The sequence below is a fragment of the Sorex araneus genome, chromosome 8 (assembly GCF_027595985.1).
Source record: "Sorex araneus isolate mSorAra2 chromosome 8, mSorAra2.pri, whole genome shotgun sequence".
Lineage (NCBI taxonomy): Eukaryota > Metazoa > Chordata > Mammalia > Eulipotyphla > Soricidae > Sorex > Sorex araneus.
Genome location: NC_073309.1, coordinates 11,538,254 through 11,556,129, shown reverse-complemented (window position 1 = coordinate 11,556,129; position 17,876 = coordinate 11,538,254). Strand labels below are relative to the sequence as shown.

The 17,876-nt window shown below is 39.5% G+C and overlaps 1 protein-coding gene across 7 annotated transcripts in view; it reads left to right on the top strand.

Annotated features, from left to right (window-relative positions):
• NFAT5 (nuclear factor of activated T cells 5) overlaps positions 1-15,456 on the top strand; it is a 106,878-nt gene extending 91,422 nt beyond the window's left edge. For all 7 annotated transcript variants that reach the window (XM_055146565.1, XM_055146564.1, XM_055146563.1 and 4 more), the window contains 4 exons: positions 1,213-1,361; positions 3,105-5,598; positions 6,705-6,948; positions 7,071-15,456. In XM_055146565.1, coding sequence (XP_055002540.1) covers positions 1,213-1,361; positions 3,105-5,598; positions 6,705-6,940 — 2,879 coding nt within the window. In that variant the 3' untranslated portion in view covers positions 6,941-6,948; positions 7,071-15,456. The remainder of the gene's footprint in view (positions 1-1,212; positions 1,362-3,104; positions 5,599-6,704; positions 6,949-7,070) is intronic.
• Positions 15,457-17,876: the final 2,420 nt, after the last annotated feature.

The window sequence follows — 17,876 nt, the reverse complement described above, 5'->3', positions numbered from 1 at the left end:
ATCAAATAAGAAATTTAACAGCTATGCCTCTTAGAGAAGTTCGTTTCTGTCCACAGCGTCTCAAAACAGTGCTTAGATTTTAAATCAGAATTTGGTTATATAATCAGAGGACTGTTAGTGTCCGTATCTATAGGCTCTACTAAGTGCCAATGGCAGCCTGAAGTAGGCAACAAAGAAGAAAGAAAAGGAAATTGGGGTGATAGATATAATGAATAAAATATAACAAAATTTTCCTTGCTTGGGCCAGAGAGAAAGGACAGCAGGCAGGGCATTTACTTACATGCAGCCAACCTAGGTTTGATCCCCAGCATCCCATATAATCTCCTAAGCACCACCAGGAGTACTTGAGCACTGCCAGTATGACCCAACAAACAACAGAATTACTTTTGAGACTTTAGAGTCAGAGATGTAGCTGAGCAGCAGAGCACCTTGCCTTGCACTTATAAGGCCCTGGATTTGATCCCCACTACTGAAAAATATTAAGTTCTGAGATTTTATACTCCCAGGCTACCATACGCAAAGAGTGAACAATGGTAATCAAATGGTTTTTAACCTCTTGGAGATTTCCTTACAGATAAATGTTTCCTATAATATATTGTTGGTTGGTGGTCTTGAGCAATGCAGTTCAAGGAACCTTAGAAAGATCCTTGGGATTATTGCTTAAAAATAATATGAGTGGCTGAAGAGAAAGTACAGTGGGTATAGCACTTGCCTTGTATGCAGGTGACCTGGTTTCGACCCCTGACATCCCATACATTCCCCCAGGCACCGCCAGGAATAATTCCTGAATGCAGAGCTAGGAGTAAACCCCTGAGCAATGCTGGATGTGATCCAGGAAGAAAAAAAAAATGCACTTTCTGGGGCCAGAGCCATAGTACAGTACTGGGTATGGCTCCCCTCAAATAATAATAATAACATTACAGAGGTTAAGGGGCTTGCCTTGCATTTGGCCAATCACACTTCAATCCTTGGTACCACATAAGGCGCACTGAGCTGTGCCAGGCATGATTCCTAAGCACAGAGCCAGTAGTAATCCCTGAGCACTGCCAAGTGTGGTCCAAAAAGAATACAGAACTGCTGTAGGTATTTTACCTAGTGTTGGGCCCATATTAGGCGCCTTTAAGTTAATGCTACTTTAATGGGAGGGTACTGTGGAGTGGTTGATGGTTTTTGTGGTTTCAAACTTTTCTTTGTTTGTGTATGTACGTGCAGCAATGAAAACTACTGGATGTAACTTGGATAAGGTAACTATCCTTCCTAACACTCTGATCACTCCACTCATATCAAGCAGCATGATTAAGAGTGAAGATGTTACTCCAATGGAAGTAACAGCGGAAAAAAGATCTTCCTCTATTTTTAAGGTGAGCTACATTGATACACCATGAATTAAGCAAAATAAAAATTACTATAACTTGAGTTGTTTTATTTCTGTTTATGCTTTTTGTTTTTTCTGTTTCTCTGTTCTCTTTGGATACACGTAATGAATCACTTGTAAAATGCCTTCCTATATATGTTTATATATAAGTCACTGTCATTGTCATCCATTGCTTATCGATTTGCTCAAGCGGGCACCAGTAACGTCTCCATTGTGAGACTTGTTACTATTTTTGGCATATCGAAAGCACACGGGTAGCTTGCCAGGCTCTGCCGTGTGAGCGAGATACCCTCGGTAGCTTGCCAGGCTCTCCGAGAGGGACGGAGAAATCGAACCCAGGTCGGCTGCGTGCAAGGCAAATGCCCCACTGCTGTTCTATTGCTCCAGCCATTTCAGGCGTTTATGTGTGTGTGTGTGTGTGTGTGTGTGTGTGTGTGTGTATAAACGCCTGATATATATATATATATATATATCTTGACATGGCAAAAATTAATTATGAATGTACTGACTTAGCATTTTCAATATCAAAGACATTTTTCTTTTCCAGTCTTTCTATAATCATTCCTCTTTTCCACTTTTTTTTTTTTTTTTTGCTTTTTGGGTCACACCTGGCGATGTACAGGGATTACTCCTGTCTCTGCTGCACTCAGGAATTACTCCTGGCGGTGCTCAGGGGACCAACTGGGATTCTGGGAATCGAACCCAGGTCGGCCATGTGCAAGGCAAACACCCTACCCTTTGTGCTATCACTCTAGCCCCTTCTCTTTTCCACTTTTTACCTATGTAATGTTAATGGAAAAAATGGAGATTTTTTTTTTCAGTGACTTATTAATGTGCTCACATTGTCTAATAAATATCAGTAATTCTTTATTCTTCTTTTCTTTGTTTGGACATCTTTGCTTATAAAAGTTATTCAAAAAATTCCAAAGATGTTACCCAGGATGTAGCTTGATGGTAGAATTCTTGCCTTGCATGTGTAAGGCCTTGAGTTCAATTCCCCAGGAACATAGGGGAAATTCCAGTTACTATCAGACATCTTTTCACTGAGAATCATAGCCTTAAGGTTTTTTTTTTTTAAATATATAAAGTGAGACTGGACTTGTAGCCTTTCATGTGTGAAGCTCTGGTTTAATCCCAAACACTACCAAAAAAAAATTTTTTTTTTTAAATTTAGAGAGTGGAAAGAGCCAAGATAGTACAGGGAGCAAGGCACTTAACCTTGTTTGGGGCTGATCCTGGTTCAGTCCCCAGGACTGCATATGATCCCCCCAAGTATTGCCAGAAATAATCCCTGAGCAGTGCCAGGTGTGACCCCAAAATTAAAAAATACATAGAGCGCATATGCTTCCTGAGCCCCTGTGCTGCTTGCGCCCACATGGCTGAGCACATGTGGTGCCAGAGCACATATGTTGCCCACATCTTCCCCCTTCAGATGTGTACTTTCATGCTTTCCTGTCTAATGCTGGAATGTGTGTAGGGGCTCTCTCCGCCCTTGGAGAAGCCTGGGTTCTCTGTTGAGCACATTACTCTCTACTCTCTCACTTTCTCTTCCTCCTTCCCTTTAAAACCTCCAGATAAAATTTGTTTTACTTAAAAAAAAATACATAGAAAGAGGGAATGGAAAATTTATCCTATGTATGTGTGTATATATATATATTTTTAATAATATTTGAAGTGTTGTGGGAGCTCTTTCAGTGTTTACATATTGACTTGGTCCTTTTTATTTTAGACTACAAAAACAGTTGGATCAACTCAACAAACATTAGAAAATATTTCGAACATACCAGGAAGTGGATCTTTTTCATCACCGTCTTCCCACTTACCTTCTGAGAATGAAAAGCAGCAACAGATTCCGCCCAAGGCGTACAACCCAGAGACCCTGACAACTATCCAGACACAGGACATTTCACAGCCTGGGGCCTTCTCAACAGTTCCTGCTTCAAGCAGTGAAGCGTTACTCCAGCAGGCTACACAGTTCCAGACCCGAGAAACTCAGTCTCGAGAGGTATTACAGTCCGATGGGACCGTTGTTAACTTGTCTCACCTGACTGAAGCGCAGCAGCAGCAGCAGCAGTCACCACTCCAAGAGCAAGCACAAACTTTACAGCAGCAGATTTCGTCAAATATTTTCCCGCCCCCAAGTAGCGTGAGTCAGTTACAGAATACAATTCAGCATTTGCAAGCAGGAAATTTCTCGGGCAGTACTACTGGTGGCAGCAGCGGAAACGTCGACTTGGTCCAGCAAGTTTTAGAGGCACAGCAACAGTTATCTTCAGTTTTATTTTCTGCTGCAGATGGTAATGAAAATGTTCAAGAACAGCTTAGTGCAGACATTTTTCAGCAAGTCAGTCAGATCCAAAATAGTGTAAGCCCTGGAATGTTTCCCTCCACGGAGCCACCGGTCCATACCAGACCAGACAATTTAATAGCTGCAAGAGCTGAGAGTGTTCACTCACAGACTGAAAACACGTTATCGAATCAACAGCAGCAGCAGCAGCAACAGCAAGTGATGGAGTCTTCTGCTGCAATGGTGATGGAGATGCAGCAGAGTATCTGCCAGGCCGCTGCCCAGATTCAGTCAGAGTTATTCCCTTCCACTGCTCCAGCGAACGGAAACCTTCAGCAGTCTCCAGTGTACCAACAGACTTCTCACATAATGAGTGCGTTACCTTCCAGTGAGGACATGCAAATGCAGTGTGAATTGTTTTCTTCTCCTCCTGCAGTTTCTGGAAATGAAACAGCTACAACCACCACACAGCAGGTTGCAACCCCCGGCACTGCCCTGTTCCAGACATCAAGTTCAGGAGATGGAGAAGAAACTGCAGCGCAAGCGAAACAGATTCAGAGCAGTGTCTTTCAGACCATGGTTCAGATGCAGCACGGTGGGGATAGTCAGTCTCAAGTTAACCTTTTTCCAACTCCAAAAAGTATGATGAGTGTTCAGAATAGTGGTACCCAGCAACAAGGCAATGGTTTATTCCCTCAGAGTAATGAGATGATCTCACTCCAACCTGGCAATTTTTTGCAGCAGTCTTCTCATTCACAGGCTCAACTTTTTCATTCTCAGAACCCTATTGCTGATGCTCAGAATCTTTCCCAGGAAACACAAGGTTCTATTTTTCACAGTCCTAGTCCTATTGTCCACAGCCAGGCTTCTACAACCTCCTCGGAACAAATGCAACCTCCACTGTTCCATTCCCAAAGTACCATGGCCGTGCTCCAGGGCTCTTCTGTTCCTCAAGACCAGCCATCCGCCAATATATTTCTTTCCCAGAATCCGATGAATAATCTTCAGACTAACACAGTCGCCCAGGAAGAGCAGATCTCGTTTTTCGCGGCTCAGAACTCAATATCTCCCCTGCAGTCAACTTCCAACCCTGAGCCACAAGCGGCTTTCCAACAGCAGGCTCCCATCTCACACATCCAGACGCCAATGCTCCCGCAGGAGCAGGCTCAGTCCTCGCCCCAAGGTCTGTTCCAGCCTCAGGTGTCCCTGGGCTCCCTTCCTCCGAACCAAATGCCTCAGAACCAACAAGGAACCATCTTCCAGCCGCAGCACTCAATAGTTGCCATCCAGAGTAGCTCTCCATCCCAGGAGCCGCAGCCGCAGCCGCAGCCACAGCAGCAGCCGCAACAGCAGCCGCAGCCGCAGCAGCCACAGGGCATGTTATTCAGTAGTCAGAATACCATGGCCACCATGGCGTCTCAGAAGCAGCCCTCGCCAAACATGATGTTCAACCCAGGTCAGAATCCAATGGCTAATCAGGAGCAACAGAATCCATCAATTTTTCACCAACAAAATAATATGGCCCCCATGAATCAGGAGCAGCAGCCTATGCAATTTCAGAACCAGCCCACCGTGTCCACGCTCCCGAACCCAGGTCCTCCCCAGTCTGAATCATCACAGAGCACCTTGTTCCACAGCTCTCCTCAGATTCAGTTGGTCCAAGGCTCACCCAGTTCTCAAGAGCAACAAGTAACACTCTTCCTCTCTCCAGCATCCATGTCTGCATTGCAGACCAGTATAAACCAACAAGACATGCAACAGTCTCCCCTTTATTCTCCTCAGAACAACATGCCTGGCATTCAAGGAGCCACATCTTCACCTCAGCCACAACCTGCTTTATTTCATAACACTACAGGAGGCACCATGAACCAACTACAGAATTCTTCTGGGTCATCTCAACAGACTTCAGGAATGTTCTTATTTGGCATTCAAAATAGTAAGGAAACTCACTCTATTTTCTCATTTCTTAAAAGTCATTGATTGAAATGGTCAGGTTGTTACTATTAGGAGGAAGCAAAACCCAGTGGCTTAAAAAGCACAGATTGCGCTTAGAACTGAATTCAAGTCCCAGCTATAGTAGCAATTAGACTGAGCTCTTGGGCGAGTTATATGATCTGCATGAACCTCAATTTCCACATCTAAAATGGTGGTAATACCACATACTTGACAAGGATATTGGGAGGATTAAATCTGGTAATGTATATGTGTTTGCCTTTTTCTCTTTTTTCCCCCTCCCTTTGGGGCAGTGCACACCTGGCAATCCTTGGAGGTCACTCCCAGTGGTGCTTAGGGGTCTGTGGAGTGCCTGGGATTGAACCCGGGACTCCTACAAGCAAAGCGTGCATGTGTTTGCCATTTTAAGTTATCAACCTGATAGTTTAACAGTGGCAAAAAATACCTCAGCCAGTAAGTTTCTAAGGAGGTAGAAATCCATCTTTAGTATTTGTATACCAAGAAAATTATATGGGACCTATGACATAAGTTAATTAATAAGCAAAGTTGTATTTTTGCACTGCTTAGAGGAAAACCCAGGGATTTCAGTTATGATTGGGAACATTTTGGGCAGCTGTAAATAGCTGCACAAGCTATTTGCATAAGTGATACATACATGCATATAAATCCTAAGTTATGGGCATTTAAGGATACATGAACATAAATAAGCATGTATAAACATGTATGTAGATAAGCATATATAAGTGTGCATATACATTATGTGCATATGCTTTTAAGGCATACATTATAAGGTATAAGGCAGCAGCTCTAAACTGGCATTTTCAGTTTTGTGTAGAGTGGATACAAAAATGAATTTCTGGGAACAGAGAGATAAGGCACTTGGTTGAGGCTGATTTGGTTTGATCTCCAGCACTGCGTATAGTCCCCCAGGTGCTACCAGGGATCACTCCTGAGCACCTCTAGGTGTGACCCAAAATGTGCCCTCCCCCGCCCTCTCATGAATTTCCCCCAGAAATTACTAAATATCTTCTTATGAACCTTAACAGAAAGTTACTAATCAAGAATCTTCTATTTTAAATGTCTCTGCAGACTGTAGTCAACTTTTGTCTTCTGGACCAGCCACATTGCCAGATCAATTGATGGCCATAAGTCAGCCAGGTCAGCCACAAAGTGAGGGCCAGCCACCAGTGACAACACTTCTTTCTCAGCAAATGTCAGAGAATTCTCCAATGGCATCTTCCATAAACACCAACCAGAACATGGAAAAGATTGATTTGCTTGTTTCATTGCAAAACCAAGGGAACAACCTGACTGGCTCTTTTTAACTCGAGTTGTAAGTGTTGGATTTGTGTGTGTGTGTGTGTGTGTGTGTGTGTGTGTGTGTGTGTGTGTGTACATGCTCAGTGGTGCTCAGTTATATTAAATTACTTTTTTGTTGTTGTTTTTTGTTTTTAGAAATACCTTGAAGAAAATTGATTCCAGGAATGCCCTGAGATCTTGTGGTTCCATGACAATTATTGAACTGTTACTTTAAAAACAACAAAATACAAAGAACTGTGATCGAGTAAATGGATAGATTTTACCCTGACTGCAAAAGAGCACATCTATGCTACCTGTTGCAGTGATTAGCCACCGTTAACGTCTTCATATTTTATTTCTAATAACAGTGATGACTGAGAATCTATTGTGTTTTCCAGCTGACAGAGTTCATTGTTGGTATTTTCCTAGGCACTGTTTCTTTAAAATAAGCATAGTTGAAAGCTTGAAAGCTGGAGGACTCAGTTATAATTGCTATTAGAAAATAATTCATGTTTACTTTTGTTATTCATTATTTTCCTGCATTGTTTTAGTCAAGTAATGGCTTTTGAAAAAGTAAGATTAAAATCAAACCAAGGCTGTGCTTTTTCAGTATAAAAAACACAACTACTGGCCAAAGTGAAGAAATCTTTTCTTCAGTTGGCCAAAGTGAAGGAATCTTTCTTTTTCAGTTTTTATAGAGAAACTGAAAAATTATTACTCTGACAAATAAGCTGTATTAAGAGCTCTCCACAAATAAGAGGCCTCTTTACCTAACACACAAACTGGGGACAGCTGGAATGCTTTTGATTTTATTTTTTCAGAGAGTTGTTAATTCTCTGTGTTTCTATTAAAGGGTTTTAGCCATAACTGTGCTTAAAAAAGTAATTAACTTGCTCTGTAAAAAAGCAAAGGGGAGACTTTATGGTAAATTATGTTCTGACATCCTCCTATAATAGTTTTAACTAACAGTAATTTGACTCTGTTTTTCTTAACCCAGTCTTAGACCTATGTTCCCTTTTTATATTTATATTATCCTTCCCCTATTTCTCACTTTCTTTTAAATGATTAGTAATATACTGCTAGCTTTGTGACCCTGTAGCAGCTAAGGAAAAGGCCACTTTGATCTGAGGTAACCCAGTAACTAGCTCCTGCAGCACAGGCAAAGGAGAAGGGTTATCTTCAGTTTTGAGAAACAAGAAACAATGCATTTTATTTTTTCACGAACGGTGCTGTTCTGAAGTCTTCGATTTTTCCCCCCTCTAATAGGAACCAGTATAAATTTTATTTTTTAAAAAAAGCAAACTAAAGTTTCTTGAAATATCACTTCTCCCTGAGCGGTAGTGAGTGTAATTCACTTGTCACCTCAGTGCTTTACAGTTTGAAGTGGTCACTTACTGATGATTCCCACAAGCCTTAGGCTTTACAGGGTCATATCATTGACTTAAGATGAAGAATTAACTCATGTTACATCTATAAAGAGCAAAATCACACACTCCAGAACTTGCAGTTGTAGCATTAGTTACACAGTTTTGGGTGTTCTCACCACCCGTGGGATGCCTGCTTCTCACTACAACCTGTTGTCTGGATACATGCTTATGTCTTTCTTTCCTTTTGGCATGTAGAAAGCTATTAATACAGTTTATGGCCAAATTGTGTGTGGCTTCTATATGTAGATAAGATGTTTTGGTATTCTTGTCCATTTTATTTTTGTAAGTGTATAAAAAAATAGCCTGCTAATTGTTTGTTGAGGGCTACTTTCTGTTTTGGTCTTTGTTCGTTCGTTCGTTTCTATCCTCTACATTTAGTTGAACTTTGTGGAATAGTGGTGTTGGTTTTGTTTATTCCTCCAGATTCCCCCTACCCCTTTTGTGATGGTCTTCCTTCACTCTTTGAATGTGCTAGTCTTCTAAGTTTGTTTCCTCCTCGTTCTCATATATTCTTCCCTGAACCCTCAACCCTTTCTTTCTTTCTCTCTCTGATTGAGAGGCATTGAATTACGTTTTCAGTAGTACAGGCTTCTTGCCGATATGAAGGGAACTTTTCAGAAAGAGACCTACTCTGGGTCATTTAATTTTGAATACAGTTTTCAATCGTTCAAGTTTTGGATGGTTTATATCTAATGTGTGTTTCATTTTTTTGGAAAGCTATATTTTGTATTTAGGAAATGGTATACTATTTTGCTATTTGTACTGAGTGAGTACATTGGCATAAATATAGAAATTTATATATATACATATATATAAACTATTCTTTTTTTGCCACACATTTTTGTGGTAAATTTGTGAGTTTGTCTGATGTTCTACCACAACGTGGCGTCTGATAACCGTGAGGGGGGGAGGGTTTGTTATGTCTTTATTGAGTATTTAAGTATCTTTTGAAACAAATGACCTGTTCATCCGGTGGCCATTCCATCAGGCAGTTCCTTAATGTTATTGTGGGCTAAAGGCAACTTACTGTGTGTTTGCTGGATTTTTCACTCAGCAAAATGAAGAGTAAGGAAACCCATAAAGGCAGTGTGTCAAATGGTGTTTCATAAGAATGAGCCATTCAGTCTTTGCTCACTATATATTTAATATTTTATTATTGTTATTATTATTATTAATTGGCTTTCTGTATTCTATGCCTATTATTTATAAAGACACTAAAAAACATGTTTGTAATTTTAATAACATTTTCCCCATCTTGTAATATCCAGAACTACTTTATAAATTCTCTGAACCAAAAGCATTTTCCTCAATCTCTCTTCTCTCTCCACCCGTATTAGGAAAACTTACCCAGTCTAGTTCAGGTTGTGAAAAGGACCAGCCACACAATCCAGTGCTTCAACTTTAAAGTGTAAAGCTGGCAACTGGGGGTTGTCTCAAAGCTCTCCCAGCCGGTACAAAAACAAGTAGAAGTAAAATTGTGTTGAATTGATTTCTGAGTTTTTCTGAATTTTTTTCCTAACAGATTACAGATGAGACTCTTCACCAAATTCCAATCTAAAACAATGTTAATACTGCTTTATGGATGCAGTGATTCGAGGAGACTGGCTTGTGTGCTGAGTTCTGTTCTGTTATTCAGCAAAGGTTTATCATTGTCAAATGCAAGTTGCCAATGCCAAGTCACCAGGGACCAATATTCTGTCTTATAATTAAGTTTAGAACAGAACAAACACCTGAACTGTAGTACTGTGATTGAATGGAGGCAGAAAACCCAATTTTTATTTTCGTAAACTTTGTGGTTATTTATACAAGGGCTGTGCTATGCTACCATATTCATATTCAGTAATGATGGATTAAAACTTTTTTTTAACATTGTTAAATGTCCCTTATCTCTAAAGGTCAATGTTAATTTAAGTACAGCATTCTTAATCTACAATTTGGTTACAAAAAGTATTTGTCTTCTTATCGAAGAATTGCTCAGTGGTCAGTGGTTGATACATGTGCTAATTAATAATGCAGTTTCAGATTACTGTTACAAGTTGTTGCTTTTTTAAAGAAGAGAGTCAGTGAGCCAGCAAAGGCCTTGAAAACAATTTTTTATCTATTTATGGCAGAAAGACTAAATTATGAACCACATTTTATTACTTTACACTGTTACACTCTTGCTTTTAGCAACTCACATTAATGCTTGGAGCTTATCTCTATGTATTTCTTTATTGTCATTCCATTTTATAACAATACCAACAATAGGGGAAGATAAAATTATAAGTCATTTTGTTTCCAAGCTTTTTCATGTTGTGTTTGTAATAAGACTATCATGTCATTATTTAGCCAATGTAAATCTGTTTTTATTAGTCACTCTGGGGCAGGTTGTTTAAAGGCTTTGTTTATTATAGATGCAGTGTTAATAAGGGACTTCCTTGCTTTCCTTCCTCCATTCCTTCTTCCTTGCCTCTCTTTTTTTTTTTTAACTACTGTATATGCTGTAGTTGGGAATTTTATTATAGTGTATTTTTCACCCATCAGAACATCAATTTATGTGCCTAGGAAAAATGGTGTCAAAGGAAATGTGAGAGAAGTTCTATCTGAGCCCTTATAGAACTAAGATAATGATTCCTTTTGACCATTTAAGCCATTATAAATGCTTGTTTTCCAAATGTGAAATCTGTTCAGAGACATCAATAATTAAATACCAGATTAAATGCTTTAATGATCAGCTTTGAATTCAACGTGGTTTATAAATATTCACTAGAAATAATTTCAGAGTGCTCATATTTCTGATGAAATTTATGTTTTAATTGTTTCCTGGTATTTTTGTAATTGAAAGATTGTTTGGAACCTCTTTATTCTGCTTCATGACCATAGACTGTACAATTTAGTGACTATTGTTGGAATAACTTCAAATTTATACCCTAATAAATGGGTTGGCAGAATAAACATTTATAGAAAAGAGGATTGGGGGCTGGATTGGTACAGTAGGTAGGGTGCTTGCTGTGCGCAAGCCAACCTGGGTTTGATCCTCAGCACCCCCTGTGGTCCCCCATCCCCACAGGAGTGATTCCTGCGCAGAGCCCGAGCACCACTGGGTGTGGCCCAAAAATCAAACAGTAAATAAATAAATAAGTAGGGGATTTCTCCTCTGCCTGTTTATATCACTAGGGCTGAGTCAGAGAGCTTATGTTTATAATTGCAATCAATATTAAAATACAATATCATTTGTGAATTGCCCCAGTGCCCTAATTCTTAAGTCATTTATTTTAAGCTATTTTGCCTCATATATTAATAAATTCTATTTTTCCCCCCCACTTTGTCCTCTAGGAAATATTTTTAATTACTATTTTATATCTGAATGCTTATGGAAAAGTGCCTTTTTTTAACCAGGATAATGCCCCTTTCTTATAATTTCCTTTTCTGCTGTTGTATTGCCAAAACACAAAAACAAGTGGTTTTAAAAAGCTCTGACTTTATATTTTTCTATTTTATCTTTCATTTTTTCATCTCTTGATTACTTTTAGAAAACAACTTCGGTTTCTAACTCCCTTTGGTATACAAATATTAGAAAAGCTACCTGTTAGAACTGTTCCTTTAAGCCAGGGTAATTAAGAGATTCCAGAATTAGGGGTCACAGAATTAAGGCACTGCCTTGCATGTGGCCCGTCCCAGTTTTATCCCTGGTACCATATAAGTTCCTGAACACTGCCAGGTATGCCCTCCCCCCACCTCAATCACACACAAAACTACAGAATTATACTGCTTAGGCTTTATTAAATGTATCTTCATTTCAGCCAATTAATGATCATTTTTATTTCACTGCCAGTGAAATTTATACTGTATTTCAAAGTCCATGGACACATATATGTAATTAAATGTCAGGAAGTGTTTGAAGCCTCTTCTGATGGAAATAAATTACTTAGCAACACATAATTTCAGTGTAGTAGCATCAGTTTTTCTAATTGGACAGGGCTAAGTAATTCATTATAATGTACTTGTCAGAACTTCAGTTAGTCTGCCTTGGAAAAATAATGTCCAAGGAAATGAAGATAATACATGAGTCCCCAGAAAACTAAGAATTCCTTGTAGCCATTTATTGTTGGATTGACAATTCCCTTGTTTTGTTTGTTTGTTTGTTTGTTTTATCAAGTCTGCCTGTGTTCCCAGCTTTATAACATGATGGAGGGTACTATGAAGAGAGGACCAGCAGCGTCAGGTTAGGGCAGTCCAAGCTAGAGAGTGGCCTTCCCTGTGCGAGTATTTCCTGACTGTAGTGGCACTGAAGATACAGACCTTTATGCAATATCCCTAATACACTATTGGTATTAATGCACTTTACTCAATGCAGAGAAGTCAAGAACGCTGTGTAGTGGTAATTCCTTCTTAGTACATCTTAACTGTTTATGATATTTATGTTGCTTTTTACTTTGGTTAGCCAACTTCGTTTACTGTTAATGACTATTTTCTAAAATGACTATATTGTAGGTCTTAATTAACACTTTATTTTTTTTAATGTAGGTTTCAACACTTTAAAGTCTAATTGGCTATCAAGAAAAATGATCATATTTCAGCAGATCGATTTAGACATGTTAAAATGTTAAAACACCTTACTGAGTTACATGTTTGAGAGTGAAGCCAGCCAGCCCTCTTCCTGTGTTTTGTGTAGAAATATATGGTATAATTTTCTCTATATATACTATATAGAAATCAGTGATTCTTAAAGTATGACTCCTCAGCCTACCAGCCAACATCAGTACACTTATAAGTGTTTATTTATAAATGTAAATACTTGAGCCCTATCCCAAGCATACTGAATCAGATACTTTGGAATAAAGGCTAAGCAATCGTCTTAAGCCTTCCAGATGATTCTAATGCACATTCAAGTTTAGGAGCTAGTATAAATGATATAAATTTAGTAAGATCTAGAAAGTTTTTCTACTCTCTCTATATATAGATGCCAGTATATATTATTCTTTATGTAAATTCAGCTTGACTTGGTTACCCATAATCACTTATTGGCAGTAACAGTTTATTCTTAGAATTGCCTATAGAAATATATTTTTAAGTACACACACAAATTACTGATAATTTGGTTAACTTAGTTTGGCATTTCCCTACCATTTACTAAAAAGTTTACATTAAATGGCTGATTTAAATATGTAAGTGCAATATACAATATTTCTTTGAATTCTTATGATATTTAAGTAGCTAATATTACTGATGGGTGCTAAAGCCTCCTGTTTATCCCTAAAATTGGTATATCGTGGGCAGTGATAATATAAACTTTCCATTCATTGCCTCTTACCAGCAGACCACAGTTTTGCTCTGACTAGACCAACTCTCTGAACTAAATTATTTACCCTTTCTTGTACTCCTATGTACATCTGAGATACCAAATAAAATGGCTAGTCAGGTCAGAAAAGCAGAAATTATTTTTTTAACAGATAAAACTTATTTTAGAACTGGAGCAATAGTAAGTACAGCAGGTAGCGTGCTTGCCTTGCATGTGTCAGGCCTGGATTCGATCCCTGATGCTCCATTTGGTTCCCTGAGATCTGCCAGGTGTGATTCTTGATCAAAGAGCCAGGAGTAATCCCTGAGCACTCCCAGGTTTGGCCCAAAAGTAACAAAAAATTAAAAAAGTACAAGAGCTACTTTTGGAACTTATGCTTGAGACATATTGTTTACTAAAATAAATTTTAAGAAAACAGTACATATATAATTGGGTTTTATTCCCTTCCCAATTACAAACTAACCACAAGATAAGTACATTTATTCATTTTAATCTCCCTATATAATTCAGTACCTATATAATTGTTCCAATCTTCCTACCACTGTTTACAGATCATCAGTTAACTCATGAAAGATTATGCACATTTCAAAATAAAATGTGCGCTATATAAAAATCACTGCTTTCTTTACTTAAAACTAGCAGTGGAAATATAAGTGGCTTACTCTACAAACTTTGGTGCTGGCTAATAGGTAAATTGTCGGGAGATGCTTTAGCTACATTATTTCCTTCTTACTCCCTCTCCCCACACCTCCACCTTATTGAATATTATATACTTAAATCCAAAGCATTCTATCACAATTATGTTTGATTTCAATTTGTTAATGTCTTTTTTTTTTTCCCCCAGTGTCAGGAATCAAACCCAGGGTTTCATACATACAAAACGTGCTCTACCACTGAGTGACATCGGTGCATTTCCAGCCTTATAATATCTCCTTTTAAAGCCCCATATATAGGGGTCAGAGTGATATGATAGTACAGCAGGTAGGGCATTTGCCTTGTGCATGGCCGACCCGGGTTCAATCCCTGGCATCTCATATGGTCCCCCAAGCACCGCCAGGAGGAATTCCTGAGTGCAGAGCCAGGAGTAACTCCTGAGCATCTCTGGGTGTGGCCCAAAAACCAGTGGAAAAAAAACCAATATGTTTAACCATATCATCCTACTCTTTTTTTTTTTTTTTAGAAGAAATTTTCCTGGTTTGAAATCATTTATAGGGATTCCTTATTATTAATGAATCTCAGGACAACACAACACAAACATACATCCAGCATATCAGATGTTTGAGAGTGGGTTTGGAATCAGGCGAATGTCCTACACTGAAGTGTTCATGACTCTAACAGCTACACACTGATTCCAGTGACCTTGAGCTGAGTCTTTGGATCGAATGAATGTATCTGCTCACCTTGTTCCTTCTAATTGATAAGCTCCAAGTAATTGCTTACTTCTAGACATTTATTTTCGTTTAGTCTTTTCTTATACTATAAATGTTAACCTATTTTCAAGTGGTTTATCTGTCATTTTGCCATTTAAATTTTGTATTTAGTTTCATTTGCTTGAGCACACTGATCAACCACTGACCTGCCTTCTTCCATTGTTCTGCAATGACATAAAGGTCACATTTTTGTGTATATGGCTTTCATAGTTGAGATTCAGAGCACTGACACCAGATACTTTCAGTTTGTTCTTTGGGGGAATTTAATTTGCATATATGTTTTTAGCTATCTGTGATAACTTGTTAAATATTAAAAAGATATTTTGCTTCTATCAGAACATTTGTATACTCGCAATATATTTCTGTAAACAGCTGCAGTCAAAAATAAACATTGAAAGTTTTCATTTTGCAGTGTGTAATTTCTTTTCCCCCCTCAAACTTCATGAATATCATATTTATGAAAGTCAAATTTGATTAGCTTGATTATAAAATCACTTAGAAAAATGAAGCATTGAAATATTTTAAGGTATTTACTGTATGTTTAGAAGTTTGCCAGACAGTATATAAAGTGACTTGGTGTGACAGAATTCTCATCTTTATTAGTTTAAATAACGTGATAGTTGGGGCTGGAGCAATAGCACAGCGGATAGGGCGTTTGCCTTGCATGCGGCCGACCCGGGTTCGATTCCCAGCATCCCATATGGTCCCCTGAGCACCGCCAGGGGTAATTCCTGAGTACAGAACCAGGAGTAACCCCTGTGCATCGCCGGGTGTGATCCAAAAAGCAAAAATAAATAAATAATAATGATAGCTATTCATGTAGTTGGAAATGCTTCCATTGAGAACTGTCTTAATCCCATATCTAGAGGCAGTCTTTTTTTTTGTCTTCTGGAAATTATATCCACATACTAAATTTATGTTTATTAGAATATGGTACATAAAACAGTATATTAATAGTGGTACTCAAAATACAAGTTAAGCATGGGTGACTATTATTTTTAAACATACTAGACATGATTTAATATGCATTAGAAAAATGCTTATACATTGTAGCACTGTCGTCCCATTGTTTATAGATTTGTTTGAGCAGGCACCAGTAACATCTCCATTGTGAGACTTATTACTGTTTTTGGCATATTGAATACGCCACAGGGAGCTTGCCAGGCTCGCCGTGCGGGTGGGATACTCTCGGTAGCTTGCCGGGCTCTCCGAGAGGGACGGAAGAATCCAACCTGGACCGGCCGTGTGCAAGGCAAATGTCCTACCCGCTGTGCTGTCGCTCCAGTCCTTAGACATAGTAGACTGAGGAAAAGCGAGTTAAGGAAAAATATTACAAACTAATAGTTCAAGGCTTTCACAAATAATGACTTACAAAGAACAAGCTTCTGATGTGCTCCTTTACACAGTGCACTTAAGCTTTCTTATCAAAGGTAATGTCTGGAGCCTGGAGCTTGCCCAAGTGGTAAAACACAGGCACATGTGTAAGGCTGAGTATCACATGGCCTTCCCATCTGACCACTACTAGGTGGCACCAGAGTACTGCTGAGCATATATCCTACTGGAAAAAAAATAATAATCTTGGTTTTGTAGTAGCAGCTAATTGATTTTCCATTTTTTTGTCTTAGGGCCACACCTGGCAGTGCTCAGGGGCTTCTCTGAGTTTGTTTTGTTTGGAGCCTCACCTCCTGTTGCTGAGGACTTTACTCCTGGCAGATGGGAGGCTGGGGGGCGCTGGGCATCAAACCCAGGTTGTCTGTGTGCAAGGCATGAGCCCTACCTGCTCTTTTATCTCTCCTGGTTCTGCCCAGGGATCACTTCAATGGTGTTCGGATCCACCAGAGATTGCCATGTGCATGGCAAGTACCTGTACTAGAGATAACTGTGCACTATCTCTGGCCTGCTAGTAACATATTATAACATATTAACATATCTAAGTCAAAACACACGTATTTATAATATATATCACATATGTAATCAATTTTCTCTCTAAAAGACCATACATACTTCAGTAAAGTAAATGTGTTCTAAATGTGTTTAAAAGTTTCCTTTTGGGGCCGGAAAGATAGTGCAGCAGGTAGGGCTCTTTCCTTGCATAGAGCCAACCTGGGTTTGATTGCTGCACCCAGTATGGTCCACTGAGCCCGACAGGAGTGAGCCCTGAGCACCACCAGGTGTGACTCAAAAGCAAGAGTTTTCTTTTAAGGAACGGAGCCATAGCACAGTGGGTGGATGCTGGCCCTGCACACTGCCAGCCCGAATTCGAGTTTGATACTAGTGCCTGATAGGGTCCCCCGAGTTCTGCCGGGACTGATCCCTGAGCACCTGCTGAGTGTGGCCCTCAAACCAAAATAATAATAAAAATTTTTCCTTTTAAGACTAAGGACATGGGGGCCGGAGCGATAGCATAGCGGGTAGGGCGTTTGCCTTGCACGCGGCCGACCCGGGTTCGATCCCCGGCATCCCATATGGTCCCCCAAGCACCGCCAGGAGTAATTCCTGAGTGCAAAGCCAGGAATAACCCCTGAGCATCGCTGGGTGTGACCCAAAAAAAAGTAAAAAAAAAAAACTAAGGACATGGTTCAAGAGATGGGGGCAAGGCCCTAAGTCCAGTCCCTGGCACCACTGTGTATAAATCCTGGTGGCCTTCTGGGCTGCCCCAACATTTTAGGGTGAAAATTCATAGGGAGAGACCCTGGGTCAGCTCATGTTCTTGGGGGGCTGGGGAGGGGAAAGCTGAGCATTAGTGAGCTAGAAAGGGGTTAAGGCATTTGCCATAGCTAACTTGATTCACTCCCTACATGTCCCTACATATATTGCATGTGGT